The sequence below is a fragment of the Chelmon rostratus genome, chromosome 2, assembly GCF_017976325.1.
Source record: "Chelmon rostratus isolate fCheRos1 chromosome 2, fCheRos1.pri, whole genome shotgun sequence".
Taxonomy (NCBI): domain Eukaryota; kingdom Metazoa; phylum Chordata; class Actinopteri; order Chaetodontiformes; family Chaetodontidae; genus Chelmon; species Chelmon rostratus.
In genome coordinates, this window is record NC_055659.1 from 24,753,434 (window position 1) to 24,767,224 (window position 13,791).

Here is a 13,791-nt window from a genome sequence, read left to right on the forward strand (position 1 = left end):
TGGAATCAGGGTTGGATGAGGGTTTAGCTACAAAGACAAAATTGTTGTTTTTTGTTGGTGTCAGAACTATCCTTTAAATGGGACGACATTGGCCTTGCCACAGACAGACGCGTCACATTAAAGTTGTGGAATATTAGGTTTTATGTGCAAGCCTTTCCACCTCATGCACACGGTATATTGTTCCATCAATTCTGAGTGCTCTTCTAATCTCTATGGCTACAGGAGCATGACATTGAGACTCCCCATGGCGTTCTCCATGTGACAATGAGAGGTGTTCCCAAGGGCAACAGACCCGTCATCCTCACCTATCACGACATCGGCCTCAACCGTGAGTCAGCCACAAATCGACTCACCAATGCACAATGTCCTGGATGTGATGAAAGTGTTATGTTTTAGTCTCTGCACCTGACGGTCATACTCAGGTCCCAGACAGAGTTTAAACTGCTGAACTCTCACATGATGAGTGTGTCCTCTGTTTGCACCTTTCTAGACAAGTCGTGCTTCAACACCCTGTTCAACTATGAGGACATGCAGGAGATCACGCAGCACTTTGCAGTGGTCCATGTGGATGCGCCCGGCCAGCAAGAGGGTGCACCTCCCTTCCCCAGCGGGTGGGTGTCAGACTGGCTTTCAAGCAGTGATATATGGGAACACATTTATTTTCTGTGCCCCCATCAATTCATTTAGTTAGAATGTTAGTGAGCTGGTAGTTCATTTGCTAATGGAAGCACATTCATTGTCCAGCCGATTGCTTAAAAAGTGTTGATCCACTCAGTTTTTCAAACATCCATACACGTTTCATCTGTCTCCAGTTATCGCTACCCGACCATGGACGAGTTGGCGGAAATGCTGCCGTCTGTGATGACTCAGCTCAAGTGAGTGACCCCCCTGTCAACAGCTGAGCAATGATAATGTGCATAAATTTACTATTCATCTCCAGTCCCTCCGTAACTGGTGGTTTCTCAAAGTGTGAATTTTGACAAGAATTTTAAATTCAGTTTTAGTCGAAGTTGCTTATTGAAAATTGTAGTTTGTTTAAAGTCACGTTTTGTTTGGCTTTAGTCAAGATTTGGTTAGTGGACCTTTAAGTCTAATTTTAGTCAACTGAATATGTGTTGCTGACTTAACGTTCTTTCTTCATATCATATTAAAATCCTAAAGTTACTTAGAAAAGATGCAATACAGTCAAATTTTGTTGACAGGTTGTATTCATTTTCTGCATGTATCTATAACACAACAATCCTTTATGGACGTTGTTGATGTTACAGACGTTATAGTAATCAAATTATCGGCCTATGAAGGGCCTCTCTGCCACTCGACAAATGATTTAGTGTCTGTTTATGTGTCGTAAGAAATCATAAATTATCTTGGAGAAGGACTAGATGTTCACCTTAAGCTCGGCTCAGTTAAATTTAACTACTGGCTGCCTGAGAAAGGCGAGCTAATCGCCAGCATGCCCTGAATCCACAAAGAACTTTGAGCTATGATGGCATTTAATTTAGTCCTGAATGGGAGTTAACATAAATACATGTTATTAAAGCCAATTAACATACAAAATGGATATTTACCCTAGCAGACACTGTGGTATGGTATCAGATTTCAAATTGTTTTTTTTTTTTTTCACCCATAATACAGCCATGATATGCACAGAGCAGGGAAAAATAGTCTAATGAGAAGCATGCATGTCGGCAGTGAGAATTTGTACTAAATGATTAAATGATTGGTTCAAAAGGAAAACAACCAATGCTTTGAGATGGCTGCTATGATCTAATTTACAAAACAGGATATTCTAATATATATATATATGAAGATTTCCAAAGGCTTTGATCTATACAGTTTGGATTTTTAACGATAGAACATGAAGCTTTAGTATGTTAAAGACGTGCTTTCCTTTTATACTCAGTATACAGTTCAGCCATGAAATAAAGGTAGATCAACGAACACTTATTGTCGAAAGTTTCGTTGACAAAATTAACGCTGGTTTCTCTGCAGGGTCAACAGTGTGATCGGCATTGGCGTGGGAGCAGGAGCATACATCCTCACCCGCTTTGCAGTGAGTCCCCATCAGGACCAGAGCATCTACACCTTCAACCCCCCCACCCCAAAGTCTTTTTTTGTCCTCCACTCTGTCTCGCCTGTAATAATTGAAGCTTTTCAGACCACACAGCTTGTTGCGTCACTGAACATTAAAGCCTCGCATCAAACCCACACAGGGCATCAGGTTTCTCCACAGTCTGCTGCATATGCTGCCATTCCCAGATGATGAATCACCTCGGTGATTCTCTCCTTTTCAGTTGCTTTCGTCTTGTTTCCACGCTCAACGCAGCCGAGCTAAAATAAGCTTGATCCGTGTACAACAGAGCAGAAAGAGCTAGAAGTGACAGAGAAGAGCGAGGGAGCATTGAGAGATGAATAATGAAAAGAGAGGATGGTGGTCAGGGGTAAAAAGGGAAGGTGTTGGGATTAGGAGAGTCTGCTTGCTTAGAATTAATGAAGGAAATTGATTCTGAAATGCATTTGTTCTAACCGGCTTGGAAAAAAATGTGTTTACCCTTGAAAGATTTATAGCATCTGTTGCTGCGTTGCATTTGCATCGCGCTGAAAGCAGCATCCACAGTATTCCCTCAGCGTTCGACGAGATGGATTTTAGATTTCCCCAGACATCCCCTTCCTGTCTTCAGGCAATTCTAAAACCGCACCCCTTAATATAGAAGTCCAGGCTAATATCGTCGCTGTTTCATGTTCTCATTTAAACACACAGATATGCTTCATTTTTTTACACTGCAGTGGTTTGATCCTGTGTCTGCACTGTTAAGAGAATATATAAAATATAAAAAATTAGAAACTTTTCATTGTGCACATGTTTTGATATAACTATGCACGGCACAATATCTTTAGTTCACTGGATCGATGGATCCTGTCACGACTAAACCACACTGTAGGTTTGCACAAGAGTGAAAACCTAGAACTCTAAGCACACCACAACATGCACAATGCAGGATAACACCCATGTAGGACTGCCATATTTGTCATTACGTCACACTTTTAAATGACACTGACATGCGTCTTTTCCTTCCCAGCTGAACAACCCCACCCTGGTGGAGGGGCTGGTTCTGATCAATGTCGATCCTTGTGCTGAAGGCTGGATTGACTGGGCAGCTTCAAAGGTCAGTATTACCACTGCGTTATGAACCTAGAAAGTCCTCTGTACACTCTGCAACATAGAGCTGTTGCTTGAATAATTTACCAGCCATTTTAGTTCAGTTTTCAGCCTTTTTGTTGTTATTAATAAGTGCATTTTGCAGTTCAACTACTCTCCTTTATACTCTCTACCCTAAGTACTATTTCATTACTATTACTATTTTTTATTTTCTATGAGGCAAGAAGTAAATAAGATTAGATTAGACTTAAAGAATCATTCATGCTAACCTCCAGCCTCCGTTTATACCCATGATATACTTGTATTGTTTTAAAGGGACTTTAGAATATAAACACATGATTTATTGTCTGGCAGGAAGTGTTGGATTTTCTGGCCCCTGGCAGGGCCTCTAATACTATGTTAATTTGATAATGCCTGCGGTTTCTGGGTTAAGGGCACATCAAAGATAATCAAAACTGACTTATCGGAATAGCAGTTCTAGTGTTCATTCACTTGGATTTGGTTCCTTTTGAGTCAAATAATTGGCTTTAAGTACAGGGTATGATGGGTCACAGTACTGTAGTGTACTACTGTAATGAAATACTGTGAACTGTACGTTGTTATGTGTACTGTACAGGATTGTTGAGGGAGAACATTATTTGCTGCACACAGTCATGGAGCCACGGGGAGCTTAATATAACCTTTGTCTCATATAGATTAAAATCAGCACAATTCATCTGTTCTCTCGTTTTCATTTGGTTCAGCCTAGCAACATGTATAAAATATTATTGGATGGAAACAGGGAGTGAGAGACAGAGTGGTATGACTTGCAACAGAGCTAAAACTTTAACATGGCTCATCTGAGTATTTGCTTCCATTACACACTTCCAAATCAAACACTCAATCTGTTAATGCACACACTATATGTAGACACACAGGCATAGCTGTATGGCCACAATCATAAGGTTCCTAAGGAAGCTCCCAGTCTTAATTGGATTTGTCTCCTCTCGTGTGCAGCTGTCTGGGTGGACCAGTAATTTGGTGGATATCGTCATGGCTCACCACTTCAGCACTGTGAGTTTCTCTTGCTGTACATTACTCGCCATTTGTGTGCTTTTCGTTAGTGTTCTTGACCTTTCTTATTGACGGTGTGAAACTGTAACTGAACCTCAGGAGGGCTTTCTTAATTTCCCTCGATACCTTCAGCTGAAATAGCAGACATTTACTAATTATTCTGTGTCTGTTTGCCTGGGTACATAGACTGGTAGATTGTGATATGTGTATTACAAACTCAGTTTAATATCAGATTGTCCATACAACATGCAGATTTGAACAGCTCCCTGTAAATTCAATGCTTGCTACTTACATGCACTTCATATGGAGTATACCTATTAGTTCAATTGAGCTCTTTATGGCTAAAAAAAAAAAAAAACAACCTTTCCTAGTTTGATCTTCTTTTTTTTTTACTGTGTTCACCAGGATGAGCTGACAGAGAACCAGGAGCTGATCCAGACCTACCGTCTCCACATCGCCCAAGACATCAACCAGGACAACCTGGCCCTCTTCTGTGGCTCTTACCAATAGTATGATGCAAATTATTTGTATACAGTGTACATCAATGTTCAAGCTGTTTCTAGCATTTTTACTACTATTTTTATTTTACTGATACAGCTTCTAGTGTTTTGTAGCATCACACAAAACAAACAACAAGGGTATGATATACCCCACATTTTGGCCTGATCACATTGTCCCAGCTCCAACTCATCATGATTTGTCTCCCTGTACTAGCCGTCGGGACCTGGAGATCGAGAGGCCAATTGTAGGTCTGAATGAGGACACAGTCAACACACTAACGTAGGTTCTGAGACAAAGAAGACACAAACAAACATGTCTCTGACTGCTGTGAGAAAATTCACAGCTCATCTCTCTCCCATGTAGGTGCCCTGCATTGCTGGTGGTTGGTGACACATCACCTGCTGTGGAGGCTGTGGTGAGTTGCACCATCTCAGTAATCTTAGAAGCTTTGAGAAGCATTTGCAGGTATTTCTCTTTTTTGAGTTCAGTAGTAATCTCCCCTTGATGTTTCAGGTGGAGTGTAATTCCAGGTTAAATCCAACCAAGACAACACTGCTAAAGGTGCAGCTTTTTGTGATGCATTTGTTGAATGAATGAATAAAATGTATTATATTCATTTCTGACTGTGCCAAGAAAGTATTAATGAGACTGATCATTTTCTCTCAGATGGCTGATTGTGGAGGCTTGCCCCAAGTTGTTCAGGTGGGTTTTTGCTTGTGGAGACACTCATCCATGTTATCTAGCCATTGTCTTGTCTAAATTATCCTATAACTTTCATCCTTTGTCTGTTTACAGCCAGGGAAACTTGCTGAGGCCTTCAAGTACTTTGTTCAGGGAATGGGCTACAGTAAGTAAACATGTTGACATGTCTTTTGCTATTTGTGGTTAGTGAAACATAAAATGATACTGGTTCAAACTAGCTGACTACACTGAATGTCCAAAAATTGTTTACTTTTTGGGCTGACGTGTTTGCGGTAAAGGTTTGTCTTTGTTCTCCGCTGAGTTTCCTGCTGACGTGAGTGCAGTGAAAAAAGTTACTTCAATGAGGATTGTTTTCACTGCAGTCTGCTATGAGCTCGTTGCTAACCACCCCTGCCGATGGGGTTTGGACTGCGGCCAGCATCGCATAAAAAGAGTTTTTTGTCAGCCTGGTCACGAAGAAGCAGCCTGAGCGGCACGGTGGATGCTAACGCCATTTCCTCTCTGCTCTTTGCAGTGTGTGGTCCCCACAACCCTCAGTAGGTGAGGTGTAAGTGCTTCTAGCATGACTGAAAGAAGTGGCACTCGAGATGTGCTGAACAGTAATTCACTTCCTGTTCAGTTCAGAGCGGGCGTCAAAAAATACCCTCTGGTTTTTGTTTTTTTGTTTTTTGCCCAGTGTGCTTTTCTTTTCTATCCACAACTGTTTAATGATGCGGTCTCTTTCTAGAGACTTTCGAAGTGCATACTTAAACAGGTTTTCAGGTTTTAAGTCATTCATCTGCAAAGAAAGACAACAAACACATTTCTGTCAGGCTGTCCTGACTTCAATACACCAACCAGCCTGTGGATGGATGAAGTCATGGATGTAGGTTTGCTTGCTCTGGCCATACAGATGATGCCTGTCTGTGTGTGTTTTTCTGTAATGCTAATTCTCTTTTTTGCTCTCTCTCGTTCCCAAACCCCCTCACTGTGGGAGGCACCCTCAGGTGTTGCTCGTATGTCAATGCCTCACTGTTGTTTTAAAGGCCACCGAGTCTCCCTGTTGAGTAAATGCCACTGCAGGATTAGAGCAGATTAAAAAGAGTGTTTTCATGCAGCGAAAGTGTGGAAAATAAATCTTAACACCTCAGCGTGTTTCTGAAAGCTGCTTTTCTGTCATTAACACGTTGCCACAGTGTGAAATGCACATGAGAAACGGCCAAAAAAAACAGGAAATAAAGATTCTAGTTTGCACACATGCTAATATTTCTTACCTTGTTGTTGATGGCAAATAGCTTTATGTCCTACAGGTTCACCAAGCTGCAACAGAGCCTCAATTTGACTCAGAAATACACTATGGTGGGATGAAGCAACATGAGAGCCACCTTTTCAACCTTTTTCCCTTTCTCCTTTTCTTTCCTTCTTTAACCATTGCTTACAGTTCCCTACGTTCTTCTCAGTCACCTGAGCAACGAATCAGGTACCAGGTTCTTGAGCAGCTGGCAGACTAGAAGGCTTTGAACCAATAGGCTCTTAATACTCCACAGTGGATAAATGTCAATATATGCAGAAACTCTCCAGAGAGCTCTGTTTCATTTGGTATTCAGCAGCAGCTCAGTGTGGTGGATACAGCCAGGATTATACACAATGAGATCATTCTGCATACCTTGACACACATTCATCTGACTGTAGGAGTTTAGTTTGTCCTGTTAGCATGGATTCTGTCCTCAGTGTCCTATTTTGTTGCATGACCTGCTGGTGTTGCTTCCTGTCAGTTCAGTTGGATTGCAATTGTCATAATCTGCTGTTGTATTGCTTTTATGTTTTTTTTCCATCAGTGGACACTGATGCAGTAATTTTTTGTCACACATTTCTTTTATTTGATTAGTTTCCATATTTGAGAATTGTTTGCATGGTAAGCACTTATTGTCGTTGCATCTGGATATCTGGTGTTCCCACACTGCACTGAGTCCCTGTGCAGCATGAGTGGAATACTAATGCATGTGTCTCTTTTTCAGTGCCGTCAGCAGGAATGACTCGTCTGGCTCGCTCTCGCACCACCTCCTCTTCCAGCATCACCTCCATGGACAGCAGTCGCAGCCGCAACAACCTCAACAGCCTGCTGGAGGGCAGCGCCACGGGGGCCCTGGACAACCAGGCCGGACCCCAGACCATGGAGGTCTCCTGCTAAACCCCACCCCACTCCCTGCATACTCCCATAGTAACTTATGTATCTCTGTCTCTCTCTCTCTCTCCCTCTCTCAACCCCCTCCCTCTCTCCCTCTCTCTCTCTATCTCCCCCTCGCCCTCTCTCTGTCTTTCTCTCTTTCATCCCACACCTAAGCAACTCCATGCCAGGAGGATCTGTAATGAACTATGTGATTAGAAAAACGATGTAATAAATATATTAACAGATGCATATTATTAAAATATTGAATATTGAATACACTGTCAAAGTCACATTCCTACCAGAAACCATAACTACATCCAGATGTGTTGCATACTCAAATGGTCAAACCATATGATTGTATGATCGACTCAACTGTCCCACCTCACCCCCCTTGTATTTATTTTTTTTCACATCGTCTTTGTTTTTAATGTCTTCACACACACTGTAGAAATGTTTCATGGCTTCAAAACAGCTTGTAGGCTTTTTTTTCCTTTGCACGGTACATCACTTTTGCTGTTTTAACTCTTCCTTTGTGAACTCTAAACTTGTGTGCTGCATTGATTGTGAGTCGCCGTATCTTTGTGTTTTAATCTCAAACTTGCTGCAATGTGGCGCGGAATTAGTCACAAAGTACACAGAGGGATCACTAAACCTACCGTAGCTGTAGAAATAAAGGTGAAGTGATGTGGATGATAGATGGAACAACCGTTGCAGACTGTAGCACACTGTCAGTAACACTAAATCAAAGCTGTGCAGAGAGTTGCTTTTGAACATTGTAAGGAGAAGTCATGTACCAGCGTGTCAACTCTGTCACTTCACATTCACTTATTTGGGATATTTTTTTGTAATTGAACTCATCTCCTTTTCTTCCTGCTCTGTGTTGATGTTTTTGTTCAGTCGAATAGATTATTCAGTGATGTTTTAACAACCTTTAACAAGTGGGTTCTGATGTGAAAAGTATGAGTCCCTTCACTGAGGGGCCCAGTGGTGCTTCTCACTGTCTGCTGATTCAGCTCATTTATATTACTACTGAATAAAGCTACAACATGACAGCTTGTCTGGTGTTTGAATTTATCAGCACATTGCCAGTAATTCTGTACATAAGTAGCAAGTGTGTTTGAATGAAGGAACGTGAAGTACTGAATGTCTCAGCGCAGTGTCTGCTTGTACTTTTCTTCTTCTGTTAGTGGAAAAGTGAGGTGACTGTGGTGAGTTAGTTTCCAACCACACTTCTTATTTCCTCCCAGAGTGACAACTGCTGTTATCACAGATGATGCAGTCTATATTTAGCACACATTAAGAAAAATAAATCATCAGCTGTGCTGCTATTGAGATGAAGAGATTGACTAAAAAGATGTACAGGATGTCAGCAGTGTGAAGTACTAAATGTTAATCTGATGGTCAGATCACCCACTGAGGCTTGTCTCATGCTGCCTTCTCCATTGTGCAACATTACAGTTTTCTTCAAATGATGACAAAGAGAAATTAAACTGACCAACTACACACAGGGGTGGACATAATGGCTGTACAGTAAACTATAATGCAATAACATGCAACAACCCTGCATTGATTACTGGGGCAATTGAGTTTGCGGTGCTGGATTAGATTACAGTTTGCTGTAATGGTTTTGTGTCCAACCTTTGTGCAGTAAAACCTAAAGAATTCAACATGATACTCCTGTATTTACATATAATTCAAACAAAACACTTTTACCATGAAAAAAATGTGGAGGTATATAACACATTTACATGAACCATTTGAGTAAGATACCCTACAATGGCATGGAATAATTTTTGATAAGGTCTTTTCCATCTGTGCTATCATACAGTCCTCAGTGATGACAGCACATATCTGGCATGTTCTGGTAAAGCCTCTTTTATTGTTTCCATCCACGGTAGAGTTTTGCTTCATGAAAAGCTCACAGTACATCTGATTAAAGACTGGAACAACTAGAGATCGAACATTTCTGTGGCTGAAACCAGCAAATCATTTCTGCCATCTCTGATGTATATAAGACAATATGTATAACTCAGAGCCACACAGTTTCATTTGACCTTTTCACACACAAATTACTTATATGTACAAAAAGGCCTTACTGGCATTGCTCCAGTACTTCTCCGTTTTTGAAGCATGACTACCTTTGTCATGCTTCTGCAGAGATTTGACTTGTATCTGACATAACCATCAATGGCATCATTTCATCATGACTGACAGTAACTGAATGTATGAGAGCACTGGACTGACGGGGAAAATAAAGTCAACTTTTTCCATTAACCAGACATCACAGATAAATGTAGTTTTGATCAGTGTCGGCCTAGTTTACCCAAACTGTGTGTGAAATGATGTCACTGCTTCAAATCACCACACTGCACCACAAAGTGCATGTACATGTATATGTAAATGCTGCTTGCGTAGACATGCAGGTCATTCCATAAACAAGTGATGCACTATTAGCTCCACTTGAAAACATTCTGCATCAGAGACATCAACACGGGCCGTTCTGAGTCAGGATGTCAAGGTCTTGAGCGTCACAGGAAGCTGCAGCAGGGTGACATGCATGCAGGAAGCCTCGTCTCTTCAGTCAGCCCCCACGATAAACAGCTGCGAAAACACAGCAGTCTACATGGGAACAGGGCAGAGGAGGGAACACAGTCATTCTGACTGATCAGCAGGCCTGAGTGGGAACTGAGCTCAGACATACACAACAGGCACCCGTGTGTGTGCAGACAGCAGACGAGCATTTTTCATCACGAACATTTGGAGTTTACCAGTCGATCAGAAAAGGATCTGCTTTAATACCTGTGCAGAGTATCATTTCTGGGCAAACATTTTCAATACAGAAACTGGTGGCGGTGAGTATGTTACTTGCTGTATCTTTTGCTTAAAGGAAATTTTCTCTCTTTCTTTTTTGTCCAATGAATTAACTTCTGAATAATAGTAAACTTATTGCCTCTTGTACTATATGAAATATCAGTGACATTCACTTAAGCAACAATCATACAAATGAATCAGTTGCTGCCTGAACAGTTTTTTTATAGATCATTTCAAGCAGCTTTATTAAATCGCTGTTGCTCTTATGAAAAAGCAGTGTGCATCACAAGAATACGATCTTAGCTTTTCTTTGGTTGAATCCATCGTTCTCATGTGAAGTTGACTTTATTCCTTACTAACATGTTGCACGGAAATTTAACACAGGATATCAATACCTCTTGTTGTGGTTAAACACCTTCCTGTATCTAGGTGTTGCTGCAAGGTTACAAAATAGTGTACCTGTAAGCTGTTTTACTCGTATCAGCCATAATATGTTAACTAGTAGGATAAAGAAATAATGAATTTGAAGGTGATGGACGGCACTTGAAGACACATTATTATAATATTATTCTTATTATCATGACCCACACATCTCACCCCCCTTTTTCCATGTCTCTCTTTTTCAGCAGAGGAGCAATTTCAAATCAGCAGGAGGTCAAAGAACATGGGGACCTGCCCCATCAGATGTCAATCCAACATGACGATCCTAGAAAATCCACCTGAAACTGCAACACCAGGTATCACCAAGTCATCAGAACACAAGATAAGAAGATTTTAAAAGTAGTGACAAACTGTTCTTATTAAGCCATCTCCTCCTTTTTCTGTGCAGCCCACCAGGACAGCATGATTGTATCCCTCTATAACTACCCGTCCCTGGGGCGCACAGAAATGACCATGTGCCTTGGGGAACAACTCACCATCCTATCAGAGTATGTGATGTGGCTCCTAATGTTTCACCTTCACCCTTGTTTTCACCTAGACAGATACAATTAGTCACGACTGCTTATTTTCTCCAACAGTGACGGTGATTTTATGATAGTGCGATCCACAACCACAGGCCGTGAGAGCTACGTTCCAACCAACTACACCGCCAAGGTGACACACAGGTAAGCATTAAGTCACGAGAACATGTATTAAGTTGTCTGTCTCATCACTCTGTGTGTGTGCGTGTGTGTGTGAGCGTGTGAGACAGAGAGAAAGCAGAGGAGTTGTACAGAGGTAGTGAAGTGAAAGGTGGGGAGTTCCCTGTCAGGTAGGAGGAGTCTCTGTGTAGGTGACCCTGACCTCAGTGGAGACAGAGGTTTGGAACAAGAGTTCAGTTCTCTCCAGTGTCATGACATCAGTCTCTGCCTCCTGTAGTTTCAGTCCTCCTCCAGTGGGGAATGTGCTCTGATATAGTTCCAGTGAATTTTCCAAACATGAAAACAACTGCAAAACTTTTTTTTTTTTTTTGTCTGTGTGACAACACTGTCTCACCGTCCCGACGCGCCTTCTTTCTGTTCAGGTGGCTGTTCACAGGCATCAGCAGGTACAAAGCAATGGAGCTGCTCATGCAGCCCAACAACCAGAATGGAGCCTTCTTGATCCGAGAGTCAGAGACAAACAGAGGTTAGAGGGCTGTTTCCTTCTTCTTCTCATTGTGAATTGCATTACAACCATGTTGAATCCAAGCACAACACTGTAACCTCAGTATGTAAAACTAGTTCAAATATTATGTCAATATTTTCATCGTTTCTAAAGCAGTTTTCACACAGTATATTCTAATGAGTCAGATCACTAGAAGGGCTTAATTTACATCAGAAACAACTGGAATTATGGTTTAAGAGGAATAAGGAATATGAATCAAAACTGGAACAAATGACTCAACGGCCGTGTGGTTGCAACTGCTGCATCTGTTTGTCATTTCGCTGTTCAGATTGTTACTCGCTGTCTGTCCTGAGGAGGAAGTGTGTAAAGCACTACCGCATCTCTCACCTCCAAAATGGCTGGGTCTACATATCTCCAGGGCTCACCTTCCCCTCCCTACATCACCTGGTGGAACACTACTCAGGTTTGTAATGAGGGTGTAATCTGTTTCCTTGCCTGAGGCAACTCTGAAAGAGACGTATTAACATGTCGCTTCCTTCCCCAGAGTCTGCAGATGGATTGTGCTGTCGGCTGAGAGAGCCTTGCTTCATCCACGGATTTGACGACGCTCGGGAGGCCAGGCCTACACCCACCACTGTCAGGAGGCCTACTATCAACTGGAAGGACATTAGCAGGTGTGGCAGACTTTCTGCGGCCTTGCCTCTACTGCTGACTGCCACAAGATGTCACTCTAATACTTGTTGTAAAGTAGAGCATGAGCCCCTGGTGGGTCCTGCTTAGAACTGAAAAATCCTGTATGTGAGAGGCTTATTATTGTCAGTTTTTGCTGACACTGTGCCAGAAATATGTCGATTCAACACGACAGTAATTTATGATTCATTGCTGAGTAAACTGAGTGAGAAGAGTAAAATACCAACAAATCAATCGACCGATAAGACTGTGATTGTACTGTCATTCAGGTTTGACTGTGCATCCTACAGAAGATTAGAATTATCAAATACTGGCCAACTTCTGTCCACGTTTACACACCTGTTAAAAAGAGTCCTAGATAATAAATACATATTAAATTTGCAGCACTTTATTTTTGTATTACGACCCATACTAAGGTCACTTTCTTTGAAAGTCTTTGAAAATTGTCTTCTGTCTCCCCCAGGTCAGTGATCTTCAGGCGGAAGAGAACAGAATTAGATAACTCTCTGGTGAGCGAGGGGCTGAGAGAGGCCATTACCTCCTATCTCCAAATGACGGAGAGCGACAATCACAGCTGGGACACTTGAGGAAAAATAGTGGATCAGTCTGAGAGCACAAATTCAGGAAGATAGAAGGCAGTCAGATACCGTCCTGCCTCATCTGCAGTTTGGGCAAGCCATTGGAAGAGGTCATCTGCGCACCCAAATGTAGTCTTTGTACACTGCCCTGGAGCAGTGGGGGGTGGAGGTTGAGACACTACAATGTTAGGAGTTGTGACATACTGTACGTCAGCAAGAAGACTGTTTTTTGTGTCCAAAGCAGCACACAGAGGAGGTGTGAGCCGGACACTGAATGTCAGTGAGACATTTGTTCTCATTTGGTTTCAGAAGTTCAATGTTTCTCTTAATTTATAATCTAATCTGTACGTGCTGTTTGAATGTAATAATATGCAATATGTGAATTATATTGTAATATGATTGCCGTCATGGTTATGTTATTGGAATCCAATAATGTATATTAGTTATGTGATAAATGAACAACACATGCAAATATGTCAAATGATAAATATGACCTAAACATAAGAGAGACGGGCCTGTGTTTTCTTGGTATAATAGTGAAAGTTATAATAAACAATCTG

The 13,791-nt window shown here is 41.6% G+C and overlaps 2 protein-coding genes across 3 annotated transcripts in view; both read left to right on the forward strand.

The window, feature by feature from the left end:
* ndrg3a (ndrg family member 3a) overlaps window positions 1-8,611 on the forward strand; it is a 35,440-nt gene extending 26,829 nt beyond the window's left edge. Inside the window, exons 4-16 of the mRNA XM_041946380.1 lie at window positions 223-328; window positions 491-611; window positions 813-875; window positions 1,993-2,053; window positions 3,081-3,167; window positions 4,157-4,213; window positions 4,619-4,722; window positions 4,928-4,993; window positions 5,078-5,129; window positions 5,228-5,275; window positions 5,381-5,416; window positions 5,510-5,561; window positions 7,414-8,611. Coding sequence (XP_041802314.1) covers window positions 223-328; window positions 491-611; window positions 813-875; window positions 1,993-2,053; window positions 3,081-3,167; window positions 4,157-4,213; window positions 4,619-4,722; window positions 4,928-4,993; window positions 5,078-5,129; window positions 5,228-5,275; window positions 5,381-5,416; window positions 5,510-5,561; window positions 7,414-7,586 — 1,026 coding nt within the window. The 3' untranslated portion in view covers window positions 7,587-8,611. The remainder of the gene's footprint in view (window positions 1-222; window positions 329-490; window positions 612-812; window positions 876-1,992; window positions 2,054-3,080; window positions 3,168-4,156; window positions 4,214-4,618; window positions 4,723-4,927; window positions 4,994-5,077; window positions 5,130-5,227; window positions 5,276-5,380; window positions 5,417-5,509; window positions 5,562-7,413) is intronic.
* Window positions 8,612-10,155: 1,544 nt separating this feature from the next.
* On the forward strand, window positions 10,156-13,786 carry sla2a (Src like adaptor 2a). Of its 2 annotated transcripts, none has more exons than XM_041958054.1 (8): window positions 10,156-10,417; window positions 11,003-11,113; window positions 11,206-11,305; window positions 11,396-11,482; window positions 11,881-11,984; window positions 12,292-12,426; window positions 12,508-12,637; window positions 13,117-13,786. In XM_041958054.1, exons 2-8 carry the CDS (start codon window positions 11,041-11,043, stop codon window positions 13,238-13,240), a joined length of 753 nt encoding a protein of 250 aa, XP_041813988.1. In that variant the 5' UTR covers window positions 10,156-10,417; window positions 11,003-11,040; the 3' UTR covers window positions 13,241-13,786. The 2 variants fall into 2 exon arrangements, with proteins under 2 accessions (XP_041813988.1, XP_041813997.1); XM_041958063.1 differs by having other exon boundaries at window positions 11,006-11,113.
* Window positions 13,787-13,791: the final 5 nt, after the last annotated feature.